At 52.8% G+C, this 12,268-nt stretch overlaps 1 protein-coding gene across 7 annotated transcripts in view; it reads right to left on the bottom strand.

Moving 5' to 3' along the window:
- Window positions 1-5,850: 5,850 nt before the first annotated feature.
- The window catches only part of SPECC1L (sperm antigen with calponin homology and coiled-coil domains 1 like), a 121,830-nt gene continuing 115,412 nt past the window's right edge, over window positions 5,851-12,268 (bottom strand). For 4 of the 7 annotated variants that reach the window (XM_023528313.1, XM_011356016.2, XM_011356017.2 and 1 more), the window contains 3 exons: window positions 11,245-11,361; window positions 10,282-10,341; window positions 8,043-8,453 (listed from right to left, as the gene is read on the bottom strand). In XM_023528313.1, the coding sequence (XP_023384081.1) occupies window positions 8,364-8,453; window positions 10,282-10,341; window positions 11,245-11,361 (267 nt within the window). In that variant the 3' untranslated portion in view covers window positions 8,043-8,363. Of the gene's footprint in view, window positions 8,454-10,281; window positions 10,342-11,244; window positions 11,362-12,268 lie in introns of all 7 variants that reach the window. The other 3 variants (XM_011356015.2, XM_023528314.1, XM_023528316.1) reach the window with 1 other exon arrangement.

Consider the following 12,268-nt stretch of genomic DNA (forward strand, 5'->3'; position numbering starts at 1 on the left):
CGTGATCCCGAGAGGCCGCAGGGAACCAGAGGAGCCGGCCCGAGAGCCCGGCGATTCCCCTAGTAGGGCCTGGGCCGCACTGCAGCCCCCGCCCGCAGCCCCGACTTGCTCTCCCAGGCTACGTCGGTTCTGCCACTTCCTCCTGCACCACATCCCCTCCCCTTCGACGAATCTCTGGCCCCGGAGGCCCCCACCCCACCCAGTGAAGTCTGCCGGGCCTGGGCCTACAAACTCCTCTGCCCTCCGAGAAGCCCCCAGGGCTGCCCCTACCCCTCTGGTCCCCATGAAATTCTGTCTCTTATCGTAGGTGCTGGTTTAGGTCAGTGCCCCTGTGTCATCCCCTCCCCAATATCCAGCTGTGACTCAGAAAGTGCCCACTCCTCTGAAACTTCTCCCATGGCTCCCCAGCTACATTACCACAACTCGGGGCACTCAGGGGACCTTGCCCTGCCTGGTCCTCAGCCTTCTCCTCGCTCCCAGAGTCTTGCTTTGGGCTGTGGGGGGATGAGGATGCCTCTAAGAAGCTGGTCCCAATTTACAATGACTCCTCAGCTTCTTACAGCCCACATTCTGGCCCAGGGCCCCTCCCATTCTAAAAGCCTCTGGTACCCAGTCAGGTCCTGTACCCCATGCCCCATTTTTTTGGCAAAGGGAGGGGGAGTCAGTTTCTGCACCACAGACTAATCTGGCATCTCAGACCCTTGGGCCAGGAGTCATTCACTGCCGCAGCCCCCGCCCCCCACACCTCAGGCCCATGTTCTGGAGACTTTAAATTTGGACCAACCTCACATCCAGCCCCAGCTCAGCCATACAAAGGGATCTGCCTTTGACCCTTGCATCTGGACAGACTTGAAGTAACCTCAGTTCTGAGCCTAATAGACAGCCAGAGAGCTTTGTGGGGACCCTTGCATTCTTGAACCTCCTGGGGCCGGCAGCATTTCTGTGAGAGGCCCAGGGCAGAGGGGCTTACCCAGGTCCTCGCTGGACCCCAGCCTTGAGGCGGGAGCACAGTGTCTCCTGCACTGCTGGCCATAGGAGCTGGCAGGGGGAAGTGGGAGTGCAGGCACTTGGCCAACACATCTGAGAAGCCAGAGCCTGTGACTGAGCCCATCGCTCGCCCTGACTCAGCCTTGATCACCTCCTTGGGTCAAGGGCTAAATTTAGCCTGGGCTCCCATCACCATTTGGCCAGCTTGGCTCCCCTCGTCCCCCTCTCCCTTAATGTCCAGTGGAGCCTCCAAGGCCAAGGGGTGCTGAGGAGGGCAAGCTGGGAGGAGTCAGGGCTCCCATGCAACTGGAGAAAAACTCAAGACCTCATGGGGCAAAGTACGCTTGACAACCTTCAAATTGAGAACATCCCAGTCCCGGATGCCTTTCCAATCTCAAACCTGGCCCTGTTCCAACCTCACCTCCACTCCTCCCCAGTCCAAGCCTTTGTGGAACCCCAGCTGGCTAAGCCATCCCCCTCAATTCCATTAAGGGGGACTGAGGAACCGAAGGAGCCTATCCCCATCCTTCCAGGCTCTTGCTTGTCTAGTGAAGGAGCTTCCACACCAGGGAGGAACACTGCCCTGGTTCCTTGGCTTTCCCATGGTCCTTGCCTCACCTATAAAATGGGACGATCTTGTTTCTGCCCTGCTACCTCCAGAGCTGAGCCAGAGTCAGACCATGAGGTACCAGCTCGGGGCACTACCCAGCCAGGGGACCCACCCCCAGGCCTTCAGCTCTCCGCCCTTGTTTCTGGGCCATTACACAGGGTAAACTTCTATGGGGGGTACAAAATCCTCCTGCCCACACTTGTTGGATTCATATTCATTCAAGTCCTTACTCAACAAAAAGGCAAGACACAACTTGTCTTGAGAGTCACCTGGGACCCAGGAGGGACTACAGGGGTTCATGGGGGCAGAGATCAACATTCAGCCAATTGCAGGGGTCACTCTTGTCCCCTACCCCTCAGCATGGGCCCCAATGATTCTCTCACCTGCCATTTCCATTCTGCGGCCCAGCATCCTTCCTGCCCAGACCTCCTGGCCATGCTCCATGCCCAGAAATGGAAGGCTCCATTTCTGCAGCTGGTCCTCAGAGTTCACCCATGGAGCCCAGTGGGCAGCCCCCCCCCACCTCAGTGTGGGTACCACAGGCTTGGGGTAGCTGTGTCCTCAAGCCAGGGGTGGTCAAGCAAGGCCTGACTCAGCTCCAGCCCCAGAGCCAGCGCCCTAGGCCCTCAGGTCCCCAGCCTTCCTCTACAGCAGAGCCTGTAGAGGAAGGCTGGGGACCTGAGTGAAGGGAGCTGCTCCAATGGTCCTGTATCATCTGTCATATGCTTTTGTCCAGGTCTCCAGTGCAGCCATTGCACAGCGACAGCACATGCCGAGGACCCTCCAATTCAGCAACGACAGGAAGCAGGAACATGACAGGGCTATTCACAAACTCTGCCTCCCCGGTGGAGCGGACATGCTCATGATTGATCCATGTCATCACCTCCAGGCTCTCCTGGGAGACAGTGCTGCCACATTCCTCACATCTCAAGGGGCCTGCGCCCTGGCACCAGGAGCCTAAAGGCACTTCCTTGTTTTTGGCCTTGCTGCGCTCTCTCCAGCTCTGTGCCCTCCTGAGCCTTGAGAGGCTGAAGGAGGCTCCTGTGCAGGAACCTGCACCTGGGCCAGCCCTCCAGGGAGCTCTGAGGGTAGGGACACAGGCCTACTGCTCCTTGGTGGGCACGGGGATGCCCTTGGCAGGCCCCATTTTCTACCTCTGAGTCTTGGCTACCCTATCCATCTCCAGGCCAGGCTTTGAAGGCTGTGGGCACCCGCCCTTCCTTCCATCCAGGCCTGGGCTCCTCAGACCAGGCAGTGGGACCAGCTGGGCTCTCGTGCTCCAGAATTCCATTCTCAGACTCTCCACCCCCTCCCCACTCCGCCAGCTCTTTGTTCCTGTCCAGGATGCACCTGGACAGCCTCTGGCTCCTGATTGTTTTCTGTGGAGCCAGCTGGGCAACATCAGGGAGAAAGTGCCAGACCCAGGACGAAGTACCAGTGAGTGCTGAGGCTACATCCTTGGGAACCGACCAGGCCACCCTGAGGTACACACCTACTTCTCCAAAGGGGAGGGACACTGCACACTTCCTGGGGTTCTGGAATTGAGAAAGTGGGGAAATCTCACAGGGCTTCAAGTTATACTAAGACTAAGGCAGCCCAGAGGAGGCAGAAACATGCCTGAGGAAGCTCCCTGGCCACCCATAGCCACAGCATCAGCAGGGAGGACCCTATCCTCTAGTCCAGCCCCCTCGAGGATGCTTCAGCCCACGTTGGCTTCTGGGGATCAAATAGCAACCCTGCGAGGAACCCCGTGTCTCTGAGCTGATCTGGGTGTATTTGTTTAGATATGGAAACAGGCCCACATGGGGATGGGGCCTCATCCTGGGCTATACGGTGGGCAGGGACAGCCCTATGCATGCCAGGGCTTGTCCCTCACTACGCTAAGGATGGTCCTAAGCCAGCCCAGGCACTGGGCAGCAACCGCCAGAATATCAAACCGCTCACCCCTTCCCCACTCTCCCTGTACCACCCTACCCCACTTTACAGAGCAGGGTACCTGGTAGCTGGGTCCAGGATGGGGCTGCTTCTTGGGGTCACCATATTGCAGAAGTGGGAACAGCCTCAACCTGTAACGAGTATTGGTGGCAGACCTGGTGGGGCTGGGGTGAGGTGGGGTGATGACCCAGGTGTCCAGACTCCTGCTCAGAGCAACCCGCTTCCTGCCTGATGGGTGCTGGTGAAATGCCTGTCTTGGGCTCTTCCCTGGCCCTTCCGGTTCTGCCTCCTCTTAGGACCGCAGACATCCTCCTTGGAACTCAGACTCACACACACACTAGATACTGGAGACATCCTCCAGGGGGTCCTGGGGTCTTCCTTTGCTCAGAGCCTGGCACGGGTCAGGTCGCTCTCCACCCTTGACCCATTCTCATGGTCACCCCAGCTCCGGGCCCTTCTCTCACATCCAGCATGCAACCCAGGCGTTCAGCAGGCAGGGCCCTGCCCAGGGAGCGTGGAGGCCCATCCTCCCAAGCCCCACCCTGCATCCTGCACAGCTGCAGCCCAGCAAAGTCCTGACCTGCCAGGATCAGAGCTCAAACCAGAGCTTTCCCAGCAACTTGGGATCCTGACTGGAATCCACCCCTCAACCACCTGATGCAAAAAGCATGGTGCCTGCAAACACAAGGCCCCTGTCAGTCCTTGTCCCCCACTTTAGAGACAACCTCGGACAGAACCCAGGCCAACCCACGGCTGTGGGCAGTGAGGCCCTGTAATGGTGGAACCGGAGAGCTAGCCACTGTGCCATTAGGGTATGCTCTGGACACCAGTCCCAAGTCACTGTGGATGGAGGGGTGTGAGATCCTTTCTGGCTTTCTCCCCTCCCCGAGAAACCTGTTTTCCTGCTCCCATCCATCAAAGCTGTGGCCCTGAAAGGTTCTAGAACCTTCCCTAAGGCAGAAATGATACCCTTCCCACAGTTGCTATCCTGGGACAGAAAGAGCAAGTGCCAGTTAAAGAAAGTAGAGCCCTTGGGCTGGCCCCACTGGGAGCCAGCTGTCCCATCACCAGAGGTCCAAGTGGGCGGAGGAGCCCCCACAAGCTCTACTAGTTTAGAGGTCAGGAAGTCACACTACAATAGGACCTCCTCATCGTCTGCTCCTGAGACACCTAGCACGACAGGCAGATGTTTTGGGGAGGGCACCCCTACCTGAGGGGCATCAGCTAAGATACCCAGTGCTGCCCTCACTGCCCAGGGCTCCAGGGAGACGTCACCCCACCTACCACTGTGATCAGTGTCCACTGCGTGCAGGGCCCAACACACCCATCTCAGCGGCCTATCACTGACCACAGCAGAATGACCTCCACACACTACAGCAGAAGACATGAGCTCAGTACCTGAATATCCCCAGGCCCTGCGCCGGTGAGTGGGGAGAAGCAGGAGCCACATGTGGTCCTAGATCAGTCCTTCCTATGCCTATCCCTGCCACCTAAGGTCTGGGGCGCTGAGCATTGTAAGTCAGGCCATAATAAGTGCCTGCAGCCATCAGCACCATTTGGGGGGCTTGAGAGCACTCACAGGACACACCTCAACTCAGGTGCTGGGCCCTGGGACTTCTGGGAGCAAGTCACTTACTGGATGGACCCCTGACAATGGAGAGGGGGTTTGCAGGCCCAGGAAGGGTGCCCCAGGTCACCCAGTGTGAAGTAGGAGGCATCCACAAAGGCTCCTCTGCATGTGACATGTGATATGTGCAACGTGACAAGATGCAGTCCTGTTCCAGGCTGTGCTCATAGATTCATAATCATTCCACACAAGACGCATAGCAGAAAAACGCTTGACTGGTTGGCTGCCTCTGAGTGGTACAATTATAATTCTTTTTGGTTTCTCTATAATTTTGTATATTCTGAAAATTATCTCCAAGATACATTTCTTAAGAAACCAAAAAACCTCAAGGCACTGCCCCCTCTCCAGAACAGCACGTGTCTGGGCTACAGCTGGAGAACGCCAGGCCTGCCAGCCTTGTAGGGCAGCTCGGACAGTGCTGCCGCGGCGTCAGCACCTGCTGCAGAACCTCTGGGCTCACCTGAGCCATCCCCCATCTCAGGCCCAGGCATCTGGCCAAGGCCGTGGCTGTGGCTGAAGCCCAGGGTGGGACCACTCCCAACCCTGTCAGGCACTCCCCCCAGAGCCCAAGGGGATGGAGGTTGGTTTCGGGTGCCCTCCTGGCCACAGCCAGTCCCAGAAAGTGGCCAGGGTCCTGTCCACACAAGGTCAGAAGGGCAGCAGAGAGTCATGAACTAGGAAAGCCCAAACCTGATGTTTCAGCAATTTTAATACATTCAAGAATATTTAATAGAACAAAATAAAAAAGTATCAGCAGAAGCCCGTGGGCAAGAGAATGAGAAACATAACTGGCCCTTTTGCAGTAAAGTTTGTGCTTGAAGGGAAGAGGCAAAATGACTTCCTGGAGGCTTCGCATCAAATGTCACTGGACTAAAAGCACCTCAGAGTATCACTTTTAGGTATGTGTTAACCATCTAGAATCATTTCATAAAGCCAAGTGTTATAAGGATCCTATTAGAAAAAGTAAAAACTCACGCTTCTGGAATCTTCTCACCTGTGGACCCACGTGCAAATGAGGTGGGTCCCCAGACAGGTTAGGCCTGGGCCAGGACTTCCCTGCAGCCACCCTCTAACCCATCACCAATCCCAGGGCACAATGCTGGGTAATGCCAGCCACACAGACACAGCCCACCAGCAGCGGCTCTATTCCTCCAAAAGACGCCAGTGACATTCCCTGCAACCCCCGCCCCCAGGGCTGGCCCACTCAGCTAGAAAGGTGTGAACTGCAGACCCAAGATGTCTTCTCCCTCATAGGACAAGACAGTGCCCCCCACGTAATAAATAAACAAAAACATGACTGCAGATTAGACACACTGAGTCCAGACAGATTTGTGAGGGCAAATGGGAACAAAAGGAGGACTCAAAGAACCAAGTGGAGAGACAGTAAAGACTGTTAACAGTCCCTCAGGTGACAGCACAGGAACCTGTCAACAGAGCAATCGAAATGAAAGAACCAGGGCTGTGAGGATGGGGACAGGCATCTACTGGAGTCTTCTTGTGCACTCAAGAGGATAGGCTCTGCTCACCAGCCTCTCCTTCCTTAGCTGGAGTCGGGCATTTCACAAAAAGCCTCCAGTTGGAGCAGCAGCTGGAGCTGCCAGGTTAGGACTTCTAGCCAAGGCAGATGGGCATTTACCAGCCACTTGGTGACCGTGGGTCAGCACGCTGCACAGCCCGTTCATAATAATCACATTCTTTTCCAGGCTATAGACATGTCAAACTCCTAGTCTAGAACATCATGCTTGAATGCAGCACCCTCAGCCCACGCGCTGGCTGGCAGCCTTCTGTGAGTCCCCTCCTTGTGGTCGGGGCAGCGATTCTGCTTCCAGTGGTAGCAGCTCTTCCTCACGCTACTTTGCAGGCGTCAAACATAGTTGTGTTTTGGAAGCAACAGGTCTTGACGTTGTTTAAACCAACACGGGATGTGGGCTCCCTGTTTCCAAGCAGGGCTGAGTCCCAGTCTGAGAGTCACCTCAACAGAACACCTTGTAATAAGGCTTTGTTGGGTTCAAACTGTGCAGGGGGTTGTGGCACAGCTGCTTGTTGCTCTGAACGTGGAGAGGCTGCACAGCAGGGGACCAACTCCATTACCGGGTTGCGGCAGCCTCTGCGATCCTCTGTATGGTGGCTGCCCTTGCAAGGAACGTTAAGGCACTTCCTTAAATTCTTGCCTAGGAGGATTATATCCGAGTGACTCAGAGTGACTTTAAATTATACTGTATGGGCTCCCTCAAGTTTAGCTGTTTCTCCTGCTACTGCCAACTTCATGCCTGGCTTTCACCATGCTAATGTTCAGGTTTTGTGTTGTATCTCTACGCTTACTAAAACAATTGAACTTTAGTACTATTACAACAAGAGCTATTTTTTCCCCCAACATTGTTCATGGGGAAAAAAAAATTTTTATTCTTTAAACTAGAGAATTTCTAATGACCAATTCTGTTGTCCAAAAACCTGAAGTCAGAGCTGGGTTAACAAGCCCCTTCAAGGGTGGAGGACAGGTTAGCAGAGCAGTGGCGAGGGGCCTGATGACAGAGGCCCAGCCTCGCAAACTGTTCAAGGACAGCAGAGAGCCAGGAATGCCAAGTCTTCATCACCTGTTAGCTCAAGCTGAAAACATCTAAATTGTGTTGGCTAGGAAGCCCTGTCACATGGAAGGAGTGGCTGTCCCACTGCTATAGTGACACACTCCTTTAAATAAAGCCCACAGAAAGGGCTGAGGCCCAACTGCCTGGTACCAGATGTAGAAATCTCTGTCAGGCACTGAGTCCCCTAATGGTTCACACGGTAACGGAACGTGCACTGGCGCGCAGTCAAGGAGTGCCATGGCTAAAAGCTTTCACTAACCCCTGTGAGCTGCCCACATAATTTAATCCCCTTTCCCAAGTTTAGCTGTGTGTGAGACTTTTTTTTTACTACCCCACAGCACTAACAAAGTTCAATATTCTCTTCAGAAGAAAAACTCCAGCAGCAAACCAGCGTGTGTGATGTGTGTTGAGCCCATGCTGACCTCTTCTGGATAGGTCATGTGGGAGGAGCCTGGTCTGTGCTGTGGGCTACACAGGTCCGAGTTCTCACAACTCAGAGGCCCTGGGCTGAAGGCTCCAACGCTTAGGGGCAGCCTAGAGAGTTACTGAAAGTTTTACGGGGCGCGTAGCTAATGGTGTTGGTGTCGCCTGGTAAATGTGGAGGGTCCTCCAGGTGTGCTCAGGTTTCAAAGTACTTGTAGATTGCCGTCACGTACAGCATCACGTTTTGCCAATCAGGCCGTTCAGTTCGCACCATTTCATTAATGTCCTGGCAGAGAAGGAAGAGGCCTGGTTAGAATTCCATGTCACCTCACCCAATAGCCTCCTGGCCGCAGCAATAGGGCTCCTGGGGCTGGAGAGGGGCCCTGAAGGACTTTTCTGGTCTAAGCCCGATCAAAAACGTCAAAGGCCTGACCAAGACACCTGCTCAACTCTACCAAGTGCCCCAGGAAGCACCTCCTCCCTAGGTGTCAGCGTCACCTCTGAGCCGCCTGCCCCTGCTCAAGTCCCATACCAGGGTCACCCTGTTGCCCCGCAAGGCTGGGAGGGTTTCATCTACCACTGGGACTTCCTCCTCTACCTGCCTTTCTTCTTAAACTCTCCCTATGGTCACTTCTGAGACTGCTTCTCACCCCAGTTACCATTCTGGGAGAGCCTACATGCTGGAGGCTCCCAGAACTCAACATTCTAATACCCTTCACTATGGCGATCATCTGAAATCATCACTGATACTGTTTTCTAACTGTACGCTGCAGAATACCAGTAACGTGTAAGATGTTAACTGATGCAGGAGGACGAACGTGGGAAACCCTGGAGGTTGATGTATGACCAGAGGCCTTCAAAAGAGACCCACTGTTGCTGAAGATCTGTGACTTTCTGAGGGAGCTGGTCTGAAGAGCACCACTCTGAGAGGTTCCTGGGGGCAGGGATGCACCAGCGCCCGCAGGATGGGAAGGGACACCCACTGCTAACTCAGTATAGAGAAAAGATAACGTTTGTTCAATAAAAATCCTGACTAAAAATTTTTTAGGGTGCAGAAACTGCCCACTTTTTATGTTAGAACTTTACATGTGATCTAAAATATTCAGATAATGAAAAATATTTCAATAACTACAACTTTTCTTTCTCTACATAAAACTGAATAGAAGCTACCCTAAAAAATATATTTCTATGAATTCAGAAGAAACATTTATATAACGCTACATGGACACTCTTATAGTATAAATATGAATGTAAACATTTCTTCAAAACTATCAGTTGTTACAAGTAAGGGTGATAGGGAAGTGGCACTGGGGGGCCCCAAGGGAGATCCTGGGGTCTCTGACCTGGCCCCATGGGTTCTTTACTCTGTGGAAATCCCCAAGCTGTGCACTGATGATCCTAAAAATACCTCAGTATACAGTTTATTTAATGACAGTGTCCCCAGGTGTGAAAGGATTGGCTTTGCATTTGGATATAGTATTATCTCCCAGCAATCAGAACTGGTGACAGAGCAAAAGCCTAACAGAACATGAGCTGCTGCAGGCGCTGAGCAGAGCCCTAAACAAGACCCTGAAACACGCAGGTTTTTGACAACTCATTTCTTGTACTGCGAGCAGCAGTTTCTCATGACCCTTGTGAAGAGCAGGAGCCACTTGTTCAGCCTGTAAAGCTGCCCTCCGAGACTCCGCACTCGCTCTACCCTCTCCCTCTAGTTTGACAAATTCATACAAACTGCTGGAACGTGCATCTGACACTGACATTTATAAACTTGCTACCATTTTCCTTCTGACTCCAAGGGTTCAGTTAAGGAAGAAGGTGACTCTAAGGAAGAATGTGGCTCAAGGTCTCCAGGGCTGAGGTCAAGACTACTCCACCCAATTCAGGGAACTTCCTTGGGACACTTCCTGTGAGGCATAAAGCGCCCATAGGGCAGAGGTGAAATCCTGTCTGCTCCCTCACCTAACTGGGCGCTTGCTTCTCTGGCGCAGGGCCTGCATCGCCTCGTTGTTATCACACTGCCACACCATCTGGGGACCTCCCTTAGTAAGAAGCGAGTGGTTCCTAATAAAAAGTAAGGCCCTGCCAGTGACTCCTAAGGGAAGAGGGGGGCTTACCAGTGTGGATTTGATGCCGACACTCTCAGCTGCCTGGAAGGCCAGGGTGAAGTTCCTTCTCTGTAAGAGAAACTGTGTGACTGGAGTGGACAAGCAAGACCAGAGAAAAGCAACCTGGACTATACAAGCTGCTGGGAAAGATGGATGCCCACTTCCACTTGGCGCTAAAGCAAACTACCCAAGAGCCCTCCGATCTCCTACCTAACACCAAGGGCCTGGCCACATACTCACCGCCCCATTGCAAGGCCCGGCCTGCTCTGCTTGTAACTAACTGTAGAACAATCCCCAAACATCCATTCCTTCTTCATTACAGAAAAGGGTCACTTCTGACACATTAGCCCTGAGATGCCTGGACATGGACCCCGAAATCTAATAAATACCTGTCAAGTGAGTTTTCTCCCTGTGGGAACCTTTGAAGGCTGTCTGAAGGGCAAGAGGCGGCTGATGTGGAGGTACACAGAGAACCAGAGGAGGGTTCGGGCCTGGGTCCTCTCCCAGTGCCCTGGCCAGGGGCCCTGTCCTTGAGCAGCTCCCTAAATGTAATGTCAGACCATAGCCTGGACTGCACGGAGTTATGCTTTTAGCCAGTCCTGGGCCAGGAGGTGGCAGGAGGCTGTGGTTGGTGCTGCCACACCACTCATGTCTTGAGCAGCTCTCTATGGTCCATTCTTGGTGAAGCCCTTGATCCTAAATGTTGTCACCAAGAAGGACCAATGGCTCCACTGAGAATGTCATTACCTGGGGAATTCTGGACCAGGCAAACATCCCACACAAGGTGGGTCAGGGACTGGCTGGCTCAGCACAGATAATCCAGACCCAAAATAAGACAAAGTCAGAACAGGGGCCATTGTGAGCCAACAATGTAGTGTATGAAACACCAATAGTGTGGTCCACATCAATGGAAGGCTCTGCCTCTATTTCTCACCCCTGCCAGGAGCCAGGCTGTTTTGTAACCTGCCTTACCTTATCTTGGCTGTTCAGTTCCTGATATGGAATGTGGGCTGGAAGGTAAGTATGCAGGAGAGCACAGAAGGCTAGCCCATCGTTCCAGCTGCTGCTAAAGTTTGTAATGTCAATATTCTGAAGGAAAAGAAGAAAAATATATAACCAACACATACTGTGATCTTCTCAGGAGAATACAGAGGAGGGTGGAGGAAGCCTGAGGTGCCACATGACCTCCAAATCTTGGGCAGCACCAGCCTCTGAAGCAAACACAGCGTGCTGGGGGTCCATGTCCCAAGACCTGGCCGGTGTCAATGACTAGCCCTTTCATCCATTCCCAAACTCATCCTACCCACCACCTGCAGATTGATGCTACTGCAGTGGCAAAAATTTGAGCCGCCCTACCCTCACCTAGAAGAACCACAGGCACAAGAAGATGGTCCCACAGTTCCACAAGCTCTCGGGGCACTGGGGAGTATGAGTTCTAAGTTAAGAAGAGTTAGGATTCATCCTGATCTCCCTTATTAGGAACTCTAAGCTAAGATTTACAAAGATTAGGAACTCTGTATCCTGAAGACATCAACAGCCACCATCTTCATTAGGAGACATTAGGAGCTGAGAACCACCTTGACTTTTAAGTGGCACCTTAATTCCACATTTAAATTATTTGTGACTACAAAAGTAACATATCATTCAGAATATTTGGTTATGTGATAACACAATTCAGCTAGTAGGTAGCCTTTACCCTTATTTGCAAGAACCCTTTTGAAGATAAAACTCCACCATTAAATTTGGGAAATGCGTACTTTATTAAAGTGCCACAAACTGAAAAAGAGAGCACTTCCCAAACACCTCATTTTATGTTTCATTGCTGATTTCATGCCATCTTCAACTTACTGAGGCCAAACCACCAGCTCTTGGGTACCAGGTTCTACAGAACAATACTAATGTTATTCCTATTTGTACAGTTTTACAAAGTTTGCTGTTCCTTACTCCATTTACAGAATGTCAGGTCTGACACCAAGTATGTGGACTGTGGCTCATG

The sequence above is a fragment of the Pteropus vampyrus genome, unplaced genomic scaffold (genome assembly GCF_000151845.1).
Source record: "Pteropus vampyrus isolate Shadow unplaced genomic scaffold, Pvam_2.0 Scaffold23, whole genome shotgun sequence".
Taxonomy (NCBI): domain Eukaryota; kingdom Metazoa; phylum Chordata; class Mammalia; order Chiroptera; family Pteropodidae; genus Pteropus; species Pteropus vampyrus.